Source organism: Meles meles, chromosome 21, assembly GCF_922984935.1.
Source record: "Meles meles chromosome 21, mMelMel3.1 paternal haplotype, whole genome shotgun sequence".
Lineage (NCBI taxonomy): Eukaryota > Metazoa > Chordata > Mammalia > Carnivora > Mustelidae > Meles > Meles meles.
The window spans coordinates 40757884-40775309 of record NC_060086.1 but is presented as its reverse complement, the minus strand read 5'-3'; the positions used below and the strand labels follow the sequence as shown (position 1 = coordinate 40775309).

Sequence of the window (17426 nt, the reverse complement as noted above, 5' to 3'; positions counted from 1 at the left end):
GACTTGTATCCCAAATACACAAAGAACACTTAAAACTCAAAAATAAGAAAACAACCCAATTTAAAAAGTGGGCAAAATGGGGCGCCTGGGTGGCTCAGTGGATTAAGTCTCTGCCTTTGGTTCAGGACATGATCCCAGAATCCTGGGATTGATCCCTGCTTCGGGTTCTCTGCTCAGCAGGAAGCGTGCTTCCCCCTCTCTCTCTGCCTGCCTCTCTGCCTACTTGTGATCTTTCTCTCTGTCAAATAAATGAATAAAATCTTGGGGCGCCTGGGTGGCTCAGTGGATTAAGCCGCTGCCTTCGGCTCAGGTCATGATCTCAGGGTCCTGGGATCGAGCCCCGCATCGGGCTCTCTGCTCCACGGGGAGCCTGCTTCCTCCTCTCTCTCTGCCTGCCTCTCTGCCTACTTGTGATCTCTCTCTCTGTCAAATAAATAAATAAAAATCTTAAAAAAAAAAATAAATGAATAAAATCTTTAAAAAAAAAAGTGGTCAAAAGACCTGAATGAACACCCCATCAAAAAAGACACACAAAATGAAAAGTGAACACATGAAAAGATGTTTAATATCACATCTCATAGGAAATTATAAACTTAAACAACAGTGAATTACCACGCCACACCTAGTAGAATGGAGAAACAGAAACTCTTATTTGCTGATGGGAATACAAATGGAACAGCAACTTTAGAAGCCAGCCTGGCAGCTTCTTACAAAGCCATAAATACTCTTGGGCCGCCTGGGTGGCTCAGTCATTTAAGCATCTGCCTTCAGCTCAGCTCATGATCTCAGGGTCTTGGGATCCAGTCCTGCATGGAGCCCCACATTGAGCTCCACGTCGAGCCCGGCCTTCAGGCTCCACGCTCAGTGGGGAGTCTGCTTGCCCCTCTCCTTCTGCCTTTTCCCTGAGCTTGTATGAGCACACGCGTGCTCTCTCTCTCTCAAACAAAATATTAAAAAAGGAACTTATGCCTGTATAAATGTTTATAACACTTTTAAAGTCGCAAAGAAGTGGAAGCCATCAGCATGTCCCTCAACCACAGAACAGATCAGCTGTGGTGCATTCACACAATGGAATATTGTCCGGTGATAAAGAGAAAGTCTAAGAAGCCAAACCATAAAACTCCTAGAAGAAGGCCTAGAGGAAGAGCTTCACGGTGTCAGATTTGGTAATGATTTCTGCACAGGACACTAAAAGCACGGGGAACAAAAGCAAAAACAGACAAGCGAGACTACACCGAACTTAACTTTTGTTCCTCAAAGGATGCAATCAGCAGAGTGACGGGTCACCCGAAGGGATGGGAGAAGACGGCAGCGGATCGGGTCTCTGATAAGGGATTAGTATCCAGAACAAATGAAGAATTCATACAGCCACAAAAAAGTTAAATAACTCTCTTTAAAAAATGGGCAAAGGACTTGAACAGATAATTCTCCAAAGGTCGACCAATGGCCAAGAAATATACAAAAAGATGTTCATCATCACTAATCGTTGGAGGAACGCAAAGTAAAACCACGACGCGATGATCACCTCACACCCCTTAGGATAGCCCCTGTCAAAAACTCAGGAAACAACAAGCGTTGGAGAGGACTTGGAAAAGTGGGAACCCTCGTGGTGCAGCCGCTGTGGAAAACAGTGTGAGAGTTCCTCAAGAAAGTAAAAATAGAATTCCCTTATGACCCGGCAGTTCCACTGTGAGTACCTCCCCCAGGGAAGTGAGAAGAGGGTCGCGAAGAGAACGTTATCATTCACAGCACTCACGGCAGCGTTCTGCACAAGTGCCGACCCGAGTGTCCTCTGACAGAGGACTGGGTAAACACATGCACGGTGGAATATTATATAGCCGGGAAAAAGAGGTTCCGTCACTTGCCACAACACAGACGAACTTGGAGGACATTATGGTAAATGACACAAGCCAGTCACAAAAAGACAAATAGTATATGGGTCCACCTATGGGAGGTGTCTAAGCGGGTCCACATCACAGATATGGAGGGGAGAATGGTGCTTACTGAAGGCAGGGACAGCGGGGCGGCAAAGGGAAGCTGTTGTTTAATGGATGTGGGATGGGGTTTCAGTTCAGGAGATCCACTTCACAGCAAGGTAAGTAAACTTCGCTTAACTGTCTACTCAAAAAGGCTTAAGATGGTAAATTTTATGATGTGCTTTCTACCACCATAAAGAAATAGCCACCAGCCCACGAAAAGACAGGGAAGGCCCATAAATGCACATTACTAAGTGAAAGACGCCAATCCGGAGAGGCTGTATGTTGTGTGATTCCAACAATATGACATTAGGGAAAAGGCAAATCTCACGGGGATGGCAAAGAAGTCAGCGGTTGCCAGTGGTTCGGGAGATGGAGGGAGGGATGGGGTGAAGCCCAGGGCACTTTTAGGGTGGAGCAGCTCTTCTGCACAATGCTGTCCTGTGGGTGGCTGATGTCTTGTGGAAACCCCTACAATGCAACACCGAGAGTGAAGCCTCTTGTAAACTCCGGCATGTGGCAAAATTGGTTTAACCATATCAGACGCAGCATCCCAACCAACATGAGACCAGATGGGAGGACGACGGATATGGGAACTCTTGGTTCTGCTCGGTTTCTGCCTGGTTCCCGCCCGGGTGCTCGGGAGGCAGGGCTGCAAACAGTCTGTGCCCAGTACTGGACTCTGCAACCCACAAGCGGTCACGGGGAACTGCGGAGCGAAACTCAGACCTGAGACGAACCTCCAAGGGCAAGCAGAGGTTGCACTGGGACGGGAAAGGTATTCACAGGAAGTGGAAATGCATGAACGAAGATGTGGAAATAGGAACTTGCTGACATGTGACGTGAAGGGGAAGACAAGGCCAAGACTAGGTGGTGGGAATGGAGGGGGCGGTGGGTGAGAGCACAACTGGGGGGGGGCGGCCCAGAGGCCTGGAAAGCCTGGCCTCCCTGGCAGACCAGTCCCAGGTCTCCCTGATGCACCCGGAGGGGTCCCAGGGCTCTTGGGTCACTCCTGGTAAAGTCCTCGCAGCTGCCGTTTACTGAGCACTTGCCCTGTGCCACGTGGGAAGCAGGCCCAGGCTAGGAATGGGCTGACTGTGCAGCCGCACCAGGCCACGCCACTCCACAGCTCTGCAGGAGGAAGTGATGTCGAGACAGACAGAAGAGGACAGAGAGACACACAGGACCGAAACGGGCAGAAAGAACAATGAAACATGGAGCAAGATGGAGAGAGAGAACAACTAGAGATGGAGGACAGAGACGGGGCAGCAAGAGGCAGAGAATGGGGAGAGACAGTGAGAGTGTGAGAGACAAAGGATCTTGAGAGATGGTGGGCAAGACAGAATGCCTCTTTGGGGTGCCTGGCTGGTTCAGTCAGTGGACTGTGCAACTCTTGAGCTCAGGGCTGTGAGTTTGGGCCCCACACTGGGTAAGAGAGTACGTGGAAATAAAATATAGAAAGAAAGAAAATACACTGGGGCACCTGGGTGGCTCAGTGGGTTAAAACCTCTGCGTTTGGCTCAGGTCATGATCTCAGGGTCCTGGGATCGAGCCCCGCATCGGGCTTTTTGCACGGCGGGGAGTCTGCTTCCCCCTCTCTCTGCCTGACTCTCTGCCTACTTGTGATCTCTGTCAAATAAATAAAATCTTTTAAATAAATAGATAAAAGAGAAAGAAAATATAGAAAGGAAAGAAAAAAAAGGGAAGAAAAGAAAAAAGAAAGAAAGAGAAGATGCCTCCTGGCAGCAAAGGCCACTCACTCCCAGCTAAGCAACAGAGCCCCGTGGAGAGCCCGAAGGCCTGGGTTTGGACGCCAGCTCCACCACCTACGGGATCCCTGACGCGGGCAAACCCCTGAGGCTTAGGTAGGAAGAGGATCACTGATGGCAGCGCCTCTCATGGGTCAAAGTCCCAATTCTTGCCACACTGGGTACTCCCCCATGGCAGCCAGGCCAGCAAATGCCGGAGCTTGACACTGGGTCCACACCAGGGGTCACACTGGGCGCCGGAGGCTGGGCCATGGCAGGGGGGTGTGGGACTGGGCTAGGGAGGGGCACATACCCCCGGCTCACAGGCGCGACCAGACTACTGGGAGCCGGAGCACCGCTGGCTGGACATCCGTGAGGCCAGCGCGCCCCCTAGCGGCTTCCTGCACTTTTCCCTTAGTGGGAAGAGCTGGGAAGGGAGCAGAAGGGGCTTCTCTGGGGCCTGGAGAGGGAATCAGGGGTCCTGGGAGGCAGAACCAGACAGCCAGGTGGGAGACGGTGTGGACAGCGGGAGGCTGTGGGAGGAAGCAGTGTTTCCCACACCCCACCCAACTCAGGCAGCGCTGTGTGTAAACCCAGAGCCAGTCTGCAACCACTGGCGAAGGAGGGCGGGCCCCTCACTGGCTCCCTCAACGCTCAGGACGAGCCCATGGACACCTCCTCTTGACCTGCAGTCACGGGGGTGGCCTCCCCTTCTGCACCATTCCCTGTAGGTTTTTGCGTTTGACACACCCATCCAGGACCCTGAGGATCCCCCTTAGAGCAGAAGAGGGTGGCAGTGAACGCAGGACTCTGGTGCCCCCGGAGACAGCGCTGGCAGGTCATGAGAGTGGAGGTCACACCCTGCTGGGCCAGCGTCCCCTCTAGGACGCTGCACCCTGACAACGGCATCGTAAGGTACTATGTCCCCACAGGGAGAGCCCCTAGGTCCAGGAACAGCGTGGGGAGTGGGGGCGCTGGGGGAGGGCTCCACTCAGGGACCCACTCGGGAAATCTGTGTTGTTCCTCCTACAACTTTAGGTTCCCTGGGTCTAGAGGGGACGCGGAGTTCCTCTGCACTGAGCTGTGGCCTCATTACACATATTCTTCCTCTGGGGACACCGGCAGGCAAGAAGCTGAGTCATCACACCAACAGGATGGGGCAGGACACAACAAGGCTTTCTCAGCTGGGGAGCTCTTCATCCCACCTTACCCTCCGAACTAGATGGTAAATGGGGCTCTGATCTGTGGGGAGTAGGGGCTGGACAGCTCCTGAACACTTCCTCAGTCAACCCTCCGCATGAAATCCCCACACCTGACACCCTCTTCCCCACACTCTGGGTCCTCCTCCCCGATGCACCATACCCTCCTGGGAAATCACGCCCACCTCCTCCCCACACACGCTGTCACCTGACCACCAAGGCCCGACGCCAGCACTGCCCCCTCTCCCAGGAGCTGCAATGCTCCTTACCAATTCCCCATGTCCCGTCTTGTCCCACCGCCAAGGTGCCATCTGAACACGCCACCCCCTCAGGCCGCATCCCCCACACACCACACCCACTGCTCTCACCTGGCCTTGTACCTGCCCCCTGCCCACCCCACCTCCCTTAGACTGCAGCTGCCTGCAGCCTCCTGCGGGCACTCCTCACCCGGCTGCTGTCTAACGCAGCAGAAACCCCGGGAGACATCCCTGCGTCCTAACCCATCTTTATGGAGCCATGGCGAAAACCAAATCAACCACGCTTGGCTGTCAGCTCTGTGGAAGGAAGGTGCCTCTCCGACTGCTCCACAGGCGCCCCAAGAAACAAAAATCTATATACAAATATATTCAGACGTTACAGCGGACAAAACGCGTAAATTGGTAAACCTATACGATAAGGTATTTTGTATGTCCAATTTCTAATGAAATGGAGAACGTATTTTCATGCAGAACAGAAAAGGCAGGGTGGAGAACCTGGAGGCGTGATCTCCACACGTACAGAGAGACATGCCTCCGAAGAGATCAGAGAGAGAGATGTCAAAATGGTGACTGGTACTGCCTCTGGGTGGGAGGATCACAGGGGATGGTTTTTTCTTTACTTTTCCACTGCTCTCTCAAGTTAGTGAAACAAGCACAAACGACTGCACTTTGGTCGCCATAAAGCAAGAATTTCCCGAGAGCATCTCCTTCCGTCCCTCCAGGTCTCGCTCTGTGCGCCTCTCTCTCACACACCCGCGAAGGGTGCGGAAATGCAGGGCGGGGAGGGCTTCTCACTGGAGGGGGAGGTCCCAGCCCAGAACCTACCCTGTCCCCTCCTCCTCAGTGAGGGCATTGTCTCTGGGAAGCCGTGCTCTCCTGTGCAGAACCACACCGCCTTCCAGCAGGGGCTCCTTGGGGACTGGCAGCCCCATGGACCCCAGAGTATAGGCCAATGTCTAGAACCTACTGTCTGATGAACCGAATGGGGGGAAAAGCTGATTAAAAAAACTGGGGGGAGGCGCGGGGTTACGGCGCCTGGGTGACTCAGTTGATTTCAGCATCCAACTTTTTTGTTTTTTTTTAATATTTTATTTATTTGACAGACAGAGATCACAAGTAGGCAGAGAGGCAGGCAGAGAGAGAGAGGAAGAAGCAGGCTCCCCGCTGAGCAGAGAGCCCAAGGCGGGGCTCGATCCCAGGACTCCGGGATCATGACCTGAACCGAAGGCAGAGGCTTTAACCCACTGAGCCACCCAGGCGCCCACTTCCATCCCTTTTAGGTACCACCCATCCCTGCAATGCTCTGTCCACACGGCAACTGGGGAGCTTTCAAAATACCAGTCTGCTCAACTCACGCCACGGCCCGCCCCTCTCTGGCTTTAAACATCTCAGGGTCTCCTGCTGCTTCTGCCATAACAAGTGTCACCCTCTGCACGTGCCTGCAGCCTCGCCCACTGCTCTCTGCACCCAGCCCCTTCCAGGCCTGCACCTATCGCTACTCTGCCCAGCTCTCCCCATCCAACCCCAGGAACCCTCCCTTCCCGGGCCCCTGCCTGAGGCCAAGCCTCTGGCCTCTCAATCAGCTCAGAGCTCTTCGCATCCCTCTCTCAGAGCCCCTGTCACAGCTCACACTGATCTTTTCATCTGTATGACGCCTTGGGCCATGTCGGCTACTCTCACCAGCAGGGGACTCAGCGGGCACAGGGCCTGGCATCAGCGTGGACCCCGAGGCCTGCTGACTGCACGTGGGGGCCGGCACCCCTTTTGCTTGACACGACCCTCTGAGGACTGTGGTGTGGACAGAGCTCACAGCAGCCCCATGAGGTGGGCTGAGGATGGAGGGGAGCCAAACCCTGGAGACACCAGGGTTGGGGCTGGGGCTAGCACGGGGCCTAACTTGAGCCCCAATCTGACAGGGACCCCACACCCGATCCGACAGGGACCCCATAACCAATCCCATACCCAATCCGATAGGGACCCATACCCAATCCAACAGGGACCCCATACCCTAGTAGCTAGGGGTGTGAGGGTTTCCAGATGCAGATGTGAAGCTGAAAGTGAGGGCAGCTGAGGTGGGGGGAGGGGATTCACAAATGCCCCTGACCTAAGCGCTTTCCTGACCCATAAATATTGCCAAGCCCGCCAGGTACAGCCCAGGATATACGCTGCCCAACGTGATATCCCCGCATAGAGCCGGCACGCCTCAGTCCCTGCCGCAGGGATTTCCCCAAGACTTACCTTGCATGTCGTGCCCACCAGGGCTCCGTCCCGGCTCCAGACAACACCTTGCACCAGGTCCCCATGGGCTGCCAGCTCTGCAGAGAAGCAGCCAAGGTCAGGAGGGAATCCAAGGTCTCCCCACGCTGTCCCAGGCAATAGGGGCACCAGGAAAGTGGGCACAGGAGGGCCCAGCTCGGGGTGGTGCCCAGGGCAGAGGCAGCAGCTGCAAGGTCTCTCTCGAGTGGGAGGAACAAGGCCAGCATCTCCTTCCAGACCCCCTGCACTGCGCCTGGACGTCTTCCTTCAGCCCTGCCCACATCGGGCCACACTTCTAAAACCTTCTGAGCCTCCCTGCCCTCGCTCAGCCCAGCTCTCACGTCCCACCGAGGCTAATGCCCAGTCACTCACCAACACAGCCCGACTGAGTCACACCAGCCCGTGGCCAGGACACACACATTCCGACCCCAGGCCTCTGCTTGGGCCATCCTTGCTCCTCCCCCAGCGTGACAGTTTTAAAATACGTCCACGAATTATGTGATGCTCGTTCTATTAGAGGTTGAACGGTCTCCCCACAAAAAGATGCTGGGATGCCTGGCTGGCAATGTCGGAAGAGCATGTGACTTCTTGGTCTCGGGGTCGGGAGTTCGAGCCCCACACTGGGTAGAGAGATTACTTAAAAATAAATAAATAAATAAACCTAAAAGGGGAAAAAAAAAAAAAGACGCTGACGTCCTAACTCTCAGCACCTGTGCTATACCTTTCTTTGAAAACAGAGTCTTTCTAGAAGATCAACTTAAACTGATATCGTTCGGGTTGGGTCCTAGTCCAGTAGGACTGGTCCTCATGAAACGGGAAACATGGACACACAGTCAGACGTGGGCAGGGAAGACGACAGGGAGAAGACACCACGTACAGGCCGAGGGATGCTTGGAGGGCCTGGGACAGACTTGCCCTCATTGGCCTCAGAAGGTGCCACCCTGCCCAGACCCCTGGGTTCCAGACTTCCACTCTCCAGACTGTGAGACCGGAAGTCTCTGTGACCTGAAGTCATCCAGGTTGTGGTGCTTTCATTACGGCAGCCCTCGGGCTCTAAGGCACCCTCTCTTTCAAATGTGGAGCCCCATTCCCTTCCCCCTGAGTGGGAGCAGGGCTTAGTAACTCATTTCTGCCGAAGACTGCCGGGAGCACGTGGAGGCATGTGACTTGCAAGGCTGGGCCACGGAAGGCACTGCCGCTTCCTCCCTGCTCCCTGCCCCGTGGTGGTCCACCAGAGGCAGCCAGCCTCAGGCTGTGGGGGCAGCCCAGGGAGAGGCCCGGTGGCGGGGACTGAGGTGTCCTCCTCACAGCCAGCACCGTGTCCGCAAACCCTCTGAGAAGCTGAGCCTCCTGCCTCAGCCAGGTCTCCTGACGAGGAAGCCAACGTCTCAGTCGCAACCTCCTAAGACACCCTGAGCTGGGACCACCCAGCTGAGCAGCTCCCAAACCTCCGACCCTCAGAAACTGCGAGATAATAAATGTTCATAAGTGTTCTAAGCCTCTGTGTTCTGATAATCTGTTCTGCAGCAGCGGATAACCACTTTGCCCGGGCTTCCCCCCCGCCCCGGAATTAACCTCAGCCCTGCTGCCCATGCTGCTCCATGGGCTGGACCCCATTGTTTAACCTCATCTGCGACATGGGAATGGCAGCGGTGGCCCGTGGAACCGCTGTGCTGAGTTGGCAGGAAGGCCTCAGCACTGTCTGGAGCTGAGAGGGCTCGAGACACAGCAGTTACAGCTGGGTGACCCCCTACTGACAGACTGCCTGGTGACCGTCCCCTCTGCTTCAAAGGCCAGGCCGGTCTCCTGGATGGTACCAGGAACTGGGTAGTTCACAGTACCGGTGGCCCTCGGTTGGTCCCTTGGTCCCAGCCCCGAGGTAGGGATCTCACCTCAGTGAGCCTGACCCATGCTGGATGCTCCAGACAACCCTATAAGGCAAGTCTGTCCTTTAACTCTCAGAGCCCTGTCTTTGCCCTAAAAAGGACATGCGCGTATCAGGGCCTTGGCAGAAATGTCACCGGGGCATCACCACAGAACACCAGGCCTCCGCGTGGGTCACAGGGTCACAGCCATCGCTGAGGAATCTGACCCAAAGCTGTCATCATCTGTGCTGGTCTGAATGTTTGTGTCCCCCCCACGCTGAAGCCTAACGCCCGCTGGGACGGGGTCTGGAGGCAGGGCCTCAGAGAGGTGACCGGGTCACGAGGGTGGAGCCTCCTGACCCTCATCAGTGACCTGATAAGAGGTCCTGAGAGCCCCTTCGTCCCTTCTGCTGGGTGAGGAAGAAGCACCGGGACGGCCATCGGTGACGCGGAAGCAGGTTCTCACCAAACACCGAGTGGGCCGGCACCCTGACCTTGGACCTCCAGGCTCCAGAGCCACGAGCAATGAATTCCTGTTGTTTGTTTGTAAGGCACCCTGGCTGCGGGGGCGGCTTAGAGCAGCCAGACTTGGAACGCACCAAGACAGGCTCAGCCGTGAAAACGAGCAGAGAAGCCCGGGGGAAGGGGCTGCAAGACAGCAGAACCCTTGTCTGGCAGAGAAGCAGCCAGAAGTTTGTTTTCAAAACCGAAGTGACATACCACTCAAGAAGCACCACTAAGAAAGGGACTCGGGCATACGGAGGAAAAACAACTTCACGAAACGAAAACAGATGCCTACAGGAAGTGGGACGGAGCATTCGGGACACGTCTGCTAGACTCTCACCACCTTTCCTGCCACTGACACACAAGACGTTCACATGTATCCTGGAAGTCACATTAAGGAACACAGAAGGCGACAGTGTGCCGTCCAGACGGGGGCTGCCCGGGGAGGGCGGCCAGTGCGGCCCGTACCTGTGAGGGGCTGCTGCTTGGCCACGTCCCAGAGCTTCACGGCCGTGCCCGCTGCGCTCACCAGGACGCCGTCGGCGGTGGGATGGAACTGCAGCCCGTCCACCTGCACGGGCTCCGGGCCCAGCACCAGCCCAGGCACCGAGGGCAGCGCCTGGCCAGCGGCAGGCAGGCGCCACAGCTTCACCTGCAGGAAAGAGTAAGTCCATGAGCCCAGAGGGTGGTACTTAGGCACAGGGGCCGTGTATCCCATGATAAGAAAGACAGGGTAATCCAGCCCAAGATCACGGCATGTCATCAGAGGTGGGGGTGGGGGGGGCAGAGAGACACGGGGCAGGGGCTCTGGTCCATCCCTTCCAGTGTCCCACACCACCCCGGCCCTGCCCTCTTCAGGCAGCCCAGCAACAGGACAGCATCTCAGGGCCACAGCTCCAGGCAAAGGCACGGGAGCACGCGGGAGCCAGTGCAGGCCGAGGAACAGAGGCTCTGGGCTAACCCAGCTCTGGAGGCCTGTGGAGGGGCCTGGGAGGGACATCAAGCAGCTTGTCCAGCAGCTCCACTCACCGTCCTGTCAGCTGAGCCCGTGGCCAGGAGGAAGTCATCAAAGGGAGAGAAGTCCAAGTCTGTGACCAGGTCTGTAAGAAAGCAATGGCTGACACAGGCCTGGCGAGAACGTCCCAGAACTTCAGTTCCAGCCCAAAAGGACATCTCCCCACGGTGAGGAACCACAGCCCAGGGTTTCAGAGGTGGGGACAACTCCGCCCACATGGTGGCAGGCTGAAAGTGCATGAGGAAAGTCACACTGGAAATTCCCGCCTGTGATACACTTGCCCCAGGATGGGCAAAGGCCCTGGCATCAGGAGGTCAGCACGATGATAGGCAGGAAGCTCCTCAAAACCCCAAGCACCTGCATTTGCCCCAAATCCCGAGCCCAGTGCAGGGCCCGGCCTGCAAACGTGTGAATGAACGCAAGAGCCAACCCACGAGGGATTCACGAACTGGACAGACACCACCCAGCCCTGACAGACCCTCGGCACCGCCACAGCGAGACACACACGCGTCTCTGCAGACAGAGCGAGAGGTGGGCTGAGCGCAGGGCCTCTCAGGTCAGGGCTCAGGGCTGCTTCCTGGAGGAGACGCGGGGAGCCCTGAAGAACATGAAGGACTAGAACAGGTCGGAACATCAGGGAAGCGGGCACCTGGGTGACGCGTGCAAGCTAGGAGTTCTCTGCCCCTCGAGACTGCACTGGGCGGGCGGGTACAGTGTATCTGATCCAAGGATGAACAACCAGCTTCTCTCTTAAGAGAATTAAACCAGGAATTGGGAGGCCTCATGACAGGGTGCCTCAGGGACTGGCCTGGGTGGGGTGGAGGGCGGCCAGCCGGGAGGGAGCCGTCGCCTCCCGTGGAGGACCCTCCGCAGGCCTGCATATCCAGCTGCTCCTTTGGTTTTGGAAACTCCCCAGGCCTTCAGCTCTGGAAGCTCTCCTCTAAATCCCTTTTTGGCCAAAGCAAGCTGGAGTTGGTCTCAGTTCTTTGCAACCCAAGAACTGGAGCTGCTCACCTCTGGAAGGCCAGGAGGGGGAGACAGGGACACACAGAGTGAGCCACAGCCCTGAGGGGAAACCCACATTTCCTGAACCTCACAAGGGGGGTGAGGAGGCCAGGGCTCAGTGTGGGGGGTGGCAGGGAACTATGAGCATCTGGCCAGGCTTGCGTCACCAGGGGAAGGAGCGCTGCGACTATCTCTGCGGCCTGCCTCCGCTGGGGGTCAAGCAGGTCTGTGTTCCTCTCAGGCCACAGCCGGACTCCAGGCATCCCAGCCAGAACAGAGAAGAGAAGAGGCAGATGAAGACAGGCACCCCTTGGGACAGCCCTGGTCTGGACTCCTGGAAGCCCTGCCACCCTGACTGTGGGGTCTGCACAGGACAGGGCAGGGCCCAGCTGGGTGCCGCAGCCAGCATGAGCAAGCTGGCGTCCCCAAGGGAACGAGAACCAGGGACGTGGTCAACCTGAGTGTGCAGCTGGCCAGCAGGCCTGTGTCCTTTGCATGCATTTATCTCATCAAATCCTCACAGCGACCCCTCAGGATGGCACTGTGGTGTGATCCCCAACGGAGGGGATGAGGACGTGAGCACAGAAGGGGTTTAAGTAACTTGCCCAGAGCCACACAGCTGAGAAGGGACAAGACTGATGGCTGGGTGGTCAGTCTGGTTTCAGAACCTACACCCTCAGCACGCAGCCCTTCCCAGGTCGGAGCAAGTCCCCAGGCACCCCACAGCCCAGACCACAGGAACACTCTGAAACACCTCCCAGCCCCCTGCTGCCCGGGCAGCTGGGCTGAAGGGCACCTGGCCCTGATCCAGGAGGCAGAAGACACCCCGAAAGGCAGGGGAGCAGCAAGAGGCCAGCCCACCGCACTCTCCCCGCACTGGCGGCACCTTGGAGGACAGACTGGTGCCTGCTGCTTCGAAAGCAGGTTCTGAGGAACTAGAGGTGCCCCCATGTTCCAGCAAGGCTGTGAACAGCTGAGGCCACAGGGAGCTACACCCGATCAAAGGAGGCCTGGTCCAGCTTCTCCTCAAAGGTCCCCCAGTAATGGGGCTCGTTACCCGGCAGGCATCAGCAACCTGGGGCAGCTCCCTCAGGAGTTACATGCATCAGGAATAGAGGGCTCAGGGCCGCCTGAGTGGCTCAGTTGTTAGGCGTCTGCCTTCAGCTCAGGTCATGATCCCAGGGTCCTGGGATGGAGCCCCACATCAGGCTCTCTGCTCCGCGGGGAGTCTGCTTCTCCGCTGCCTGCCACTTCCTCTGCTTGTGCTCTCGCTTTCTCTCTGTCAAATAAATAAATCTTAAAAAAATAACAAAAACTGGGGCGCCTGGGTGGCTCGATGGGTTAAAGCCTCTACCTTCAGCTCGGCTCATGATCCCAGGGTCCAGGGATCGAGCCCTGCATCGGGCTCTCTGCTCAGCGGGGAGCCTGTTTCCTCCTCTTTCTCTCTCTACCTGACTCTCTACCTACTTGTGATCTCTGTCAAATAAATAAATAAAATCTTAAAAAAAAAAAATAACAAAAACTTTCTTCAGAAAGGCGTAAGAATGGATGAGAAAGCAGACTCCCACCATGCGTAACAACAAAGATGAATCTCAACACGTTATGCTAAGTGAAAGAAGCCAGATTTGAGAGACTCCATGTGGTATCATTCCATTTATGTGAAACGTCCAGAAAAGGCCGGGCCGTAGAGCAGAAGCTGGCAAACGTTTGCTGCAAAGGGTGAGACGGTGAATACTTGAGGGCTTGGGGGCCATATGGTCTCCGTCACACCTCCTCAACTCTGGGGTTGCTGGGAGAAAGCAGTCACAGGCTGAATGCCAATGAAGAGGGTGGCTGTGTCCCCAAAAACGCTATTTACAAAGACAGGCAGCTGGCCAGACTTGGCCGTGACAGTAGCTCGCAGACCCCGGCCACAGAGCCAGAAAGTAGATCAGCTGGAGCCCAAGGCTTTGGAGACAGAGGTGGAAACGGATTAACCACAAAGGGGCAGGAGGATCCTCCGGGGAAATGTTCTAAAATTGGGTTTTGGATGCCCAATTCTGTCACTTCCATAAGAGTATATCAATGGTACGTAAATGATGCCTCCATGAAGTCGTGAAAGGCTTTCAGAAAGAACGAGAAGAAGGTGTAGACATTGTTCTCAGCACACCGAGGGCTCTCGACCGGGCTTTACCATGGTTACTTAATTGGCCGCTGTTCTCATCAGCTGGACCCCGACAATGAGCTGCGCACTCACACTGGGGACTAGGGCCAGCCCTCTTCCCTCCCCCCAGGCGGCCCAGCAGGGGCAGGAACGCAGGCCAAAGGGGCTGGCCCACAGCCGAAGCAGCAGCTGGACAGGGAGCGAGGAGGCAGCTGGGCCAGGGCTGCCGCAGCCCAGGGAGAGCAGGCTGTTCCATTGGAGCGGGCGGGCTGCCAGGTGGGCTGCTGGTTGCCCCCAGAAGCAGCTGCGGCTCACAAAGGCTCTCTTTGTGAGGCCCCATCTCCAGCCCCGAAGCCCGGACGGCCCCCTCCTAGAAGGATGTTGAGCAGCCTGGCTGGGGAGGAGGCCTGGTGGTGAGGAGCTGTCTGCTGGGCTCTGGGAGAAGACGTGGGACTAAGAACTCCAGAGGGTTGAGTCTGCCACAGGGCACTCCACGGCATTGGCCTGGAGCCTGGTGCTGGCCGGACCCGTCCCTGTCCTCTCAGGTGGGCAACCTGGAGCATTCAGGTTCCCTTCTCTCTGCCCAAGCGGAATTCTCAACCAGGACCCAGCCTTCCAACATGGACACTGTACGAAGGTAGAGCAAGGTTTAGTAGGAGGGACCTCGCCAGCCATGGGACTGTGGCTTCAGGTGAGTATGAGTCCCTGCACCCAGGGAGGGAGGAGCGAGTTCTAGACTTCCTTGGTCCAGTCTCTACTCACCTGAATGGCAGCCGAGGTAGGTCACCTGTCTCTTGTCCTCTCCTTGGCCTTCCAAAGGCACAATGCCCAGCACACCTGTCAAACACATGGGGCCTCTGACTTCAGTCCTAATGAGAACTGTCTGCTGCCCAGGGCACCCAGAGGACAGGAGACCCAAAAGCTCAGCCTTGGACCTTCCCAGAGCCTCCACCAATCATAAGATAATATCCCCCTGGACACAGTGATTGATCCAAGATTATTTTCTTTTCCTATGAAAGAACACGTGACATCAGATGTACAGAACATATTGAAGAAAAGAGGTTGTCTCTTTTTCACATTGTGGGTCAAACGGGGTCAGCTCAGGGCCACCAGCGGCCACCTTCCTCGGCTTTACTTGAGAAAGAAGCCATCATCCAAGGGCAGCAGAGCTGAAGAACAGGACAGAGGTCAGGGCCGATGGCATGTGTGAGCCACTGGATACAGCTCTGCCCAAAGCCTCTGGATGTCTTATTTACACCAGCCAAAGAACTATCTGAATTTTGTTTAACTCAGTTTGACGTCCAAGTTATTGCTAGTGACCAAAAAGTCCCAACGAACATAGGGGAGCTTTTCAAATCTTGGTGTTCCTATTGACTCCAGACAATCCCAGACCCCCAGATGAGGAATGGCTAGCATATGGGGATAGGTGAAAACAAAGAGGACAGTCCTCTCCCTGTCGTCCTGGCCAATCTGTTAAAAACCACAGCCAGGGACGCCTGGGTGGCACAGTCAGTTAAGTGTCTGACATTTGGTTTCGGCTCTGGTCATGATCTCAGGGTCCTGGGATCGAGCTCCGTGTTGGACTCCATGCTCAGTGTGGAATCTGCTTGACATTCTCTCTCTCCCTCATCCTCTACCCCTCCCACTCATATTGTCTGTCTCACTCTAATAAATAATTTTTTTTTTAAAACCCCACAGACAGTGTGGTTTATACAAAGTATGCGTACATAATTGCATCAAAATCAATCCATTTCTGCACATTGACCACGTTGTAAGGGTCTAAGGCCCTGCAGGGTGCTGACCTCTGACCCCCACAAGGAGTCTTCAAGCCTCCAGCCTGAAATGAGCCTGCCCTTCCGTCCCATCCTTATTAGGGTGACAATGTCTGAACGTCCATCCACATCCATGTCCAGCTCCCTACCTGGACGGTCAGAGTTAAATGCAATCAAGTGGCAGCTGGATTTGATGTGGTTCCCACATGAAGGTGTGGTTCCTGCTCGAATGTCACTGATCCAGGCCTGAAAATAAAGAAAAGAATTGTGACAGCCAGGTCTCTGCTCATAACTAAGGCAGGGGCTGCACCATTAGAAATGCATTTCTTTGGATCTAACCCTGTGCCCACTCACATACTCCCTTAGGATATGCAATATATTACTGAAATGATAACCTCAATCATAGCGGAGTAATTTGTTCTATTAAATCAGTTCTCTAATAAGGGGGAGAAGACTGTCAGAAGGGAAGCTCTGGATAAATGAAGTCAAGAGGCCAGGGGTTATTCCTGTTAAAAGGGAGAGAGAGAAGCAGAGAAAGCAGAAGTGAGCACCTAAAACAGAAGACAGACTCAACTTCCTCCAGGGCACTGCCAAAGGCCTCCCCCAAGCACAGGGGTCTCCCTGCAAGCCCCAGGAGAAAACACTCAAGCTCAGAAAGGGGAAGAATCAAGGCCTCTCCACAAGGTTTCACAGAAAGGTCAACAATTCACCCCGGAGAAAAGGCAATAATGTTAACACCTCCACATACGGAGGGGCAAAGGAGCACTCGTTCTGAAACTAAAGATCAGCAAGGTTCAAATGTTTTCTCTGCTGGTATCAAAGCACTGCGTGACACTCGTCCCGGCCACCTGAAATCCCAACACCCTTGTTTCCCAACCTACCCACCCACAGTGCACCAGAAACCGCCTCTCCCGTGCGAGTTTCTATTTCAATTTTCACCTGCATTACCATCTTGCATTATTTCATGCTTACTGTACAAACAGAGTGATAGGAAATACCTTTAAAAGGAGAACAGATCACCTGTCCTCCCATCTCCCTATCCTAAACTGTTTAAACCTTTCTCTGTAACCCCTGGTCCCATGCTCGTCTGTTTACTTTGCTGGACTAAGGCCTACCCGGGACAGGCCCCAACGTCTACCAAGTATACTCCAGAGCCATAAAGGAGTGCTTACTGTACGCAGAAGGACGGTATTAAAGCAAATCTGAGCACCTCTCCACCCCTTGCTTTGCTTTCAACCTTTTAGTACAATGGTTCCCCACTGCACTCAGAAACAACCCCACTTCTTCCTGTGGCCCTCGAACTCTACAGGACTGCTCTGGACCATCTGACAGCCTGCTTCCCCATCACTGCCCTCCATCCACCCTGGCCTACTTTCCTGGCTCCTTCCCACCCCACTCTACTGCATGGAGATTAACCTCCATGTGGCCATTCATCTCCATCTCCAGCCCAGCCCTTCCTGTGTGTTCTTTGGGGCACTTACTAAAACTTGCAGTGCCCTTGCAGGCATGTGTGCTTGCTGGATGTCTCCCTCTCAAGACTCTTAGCAGTACAGAGAAAGTAAAGTGCTGTGGTGTTCACAGTTGTGGTTCCAGGAGCACACGGAAGTACAGAGGAAATACCGTCCAGAGGATGAAAACTGGGCTTCTGCCCCAGCTACCCTGCTGTGCGTTTGTTCCTGATGGGGT

The 17426-nt window shown here is 55.2% G+C and overlaps 1 protein-coding gene across 2 annotated transcripts in view; it reads right to left on the bottom strand.

Moving 5' to 3' along the window:
* The window catches only part of CORO7 (coronin 7), a 54966-nt gene that overhangs the window by 36642 nt on the left and 898 nt on the right, over positions 1-17426 (bottom strand). For both annotated transcript variants that reach the window (XM_045993860.1, XM_045993861.1), the window contains exons 2-6: positions 15890-15986; positions 14731-14805; positions 10835-10905; positions 10274-10457; positions 7419-7495 (exon numbers count right to left, since the gene is read on the bottom strand). In XM_045993860.1, the coding sequence (XP_045849816.1) occupies positions 7419-7495; positions 10274-10457; positions 10835-10905; positions 14731-14805; positions 15890-15986 (504 nt within the window). The remainder of the gene's footprint in view (positions 1-7418; positions 7496-10273; positions 10458-10834; positions 10906-14730; positions 14806-15889; positions 15987-17426) is intronic.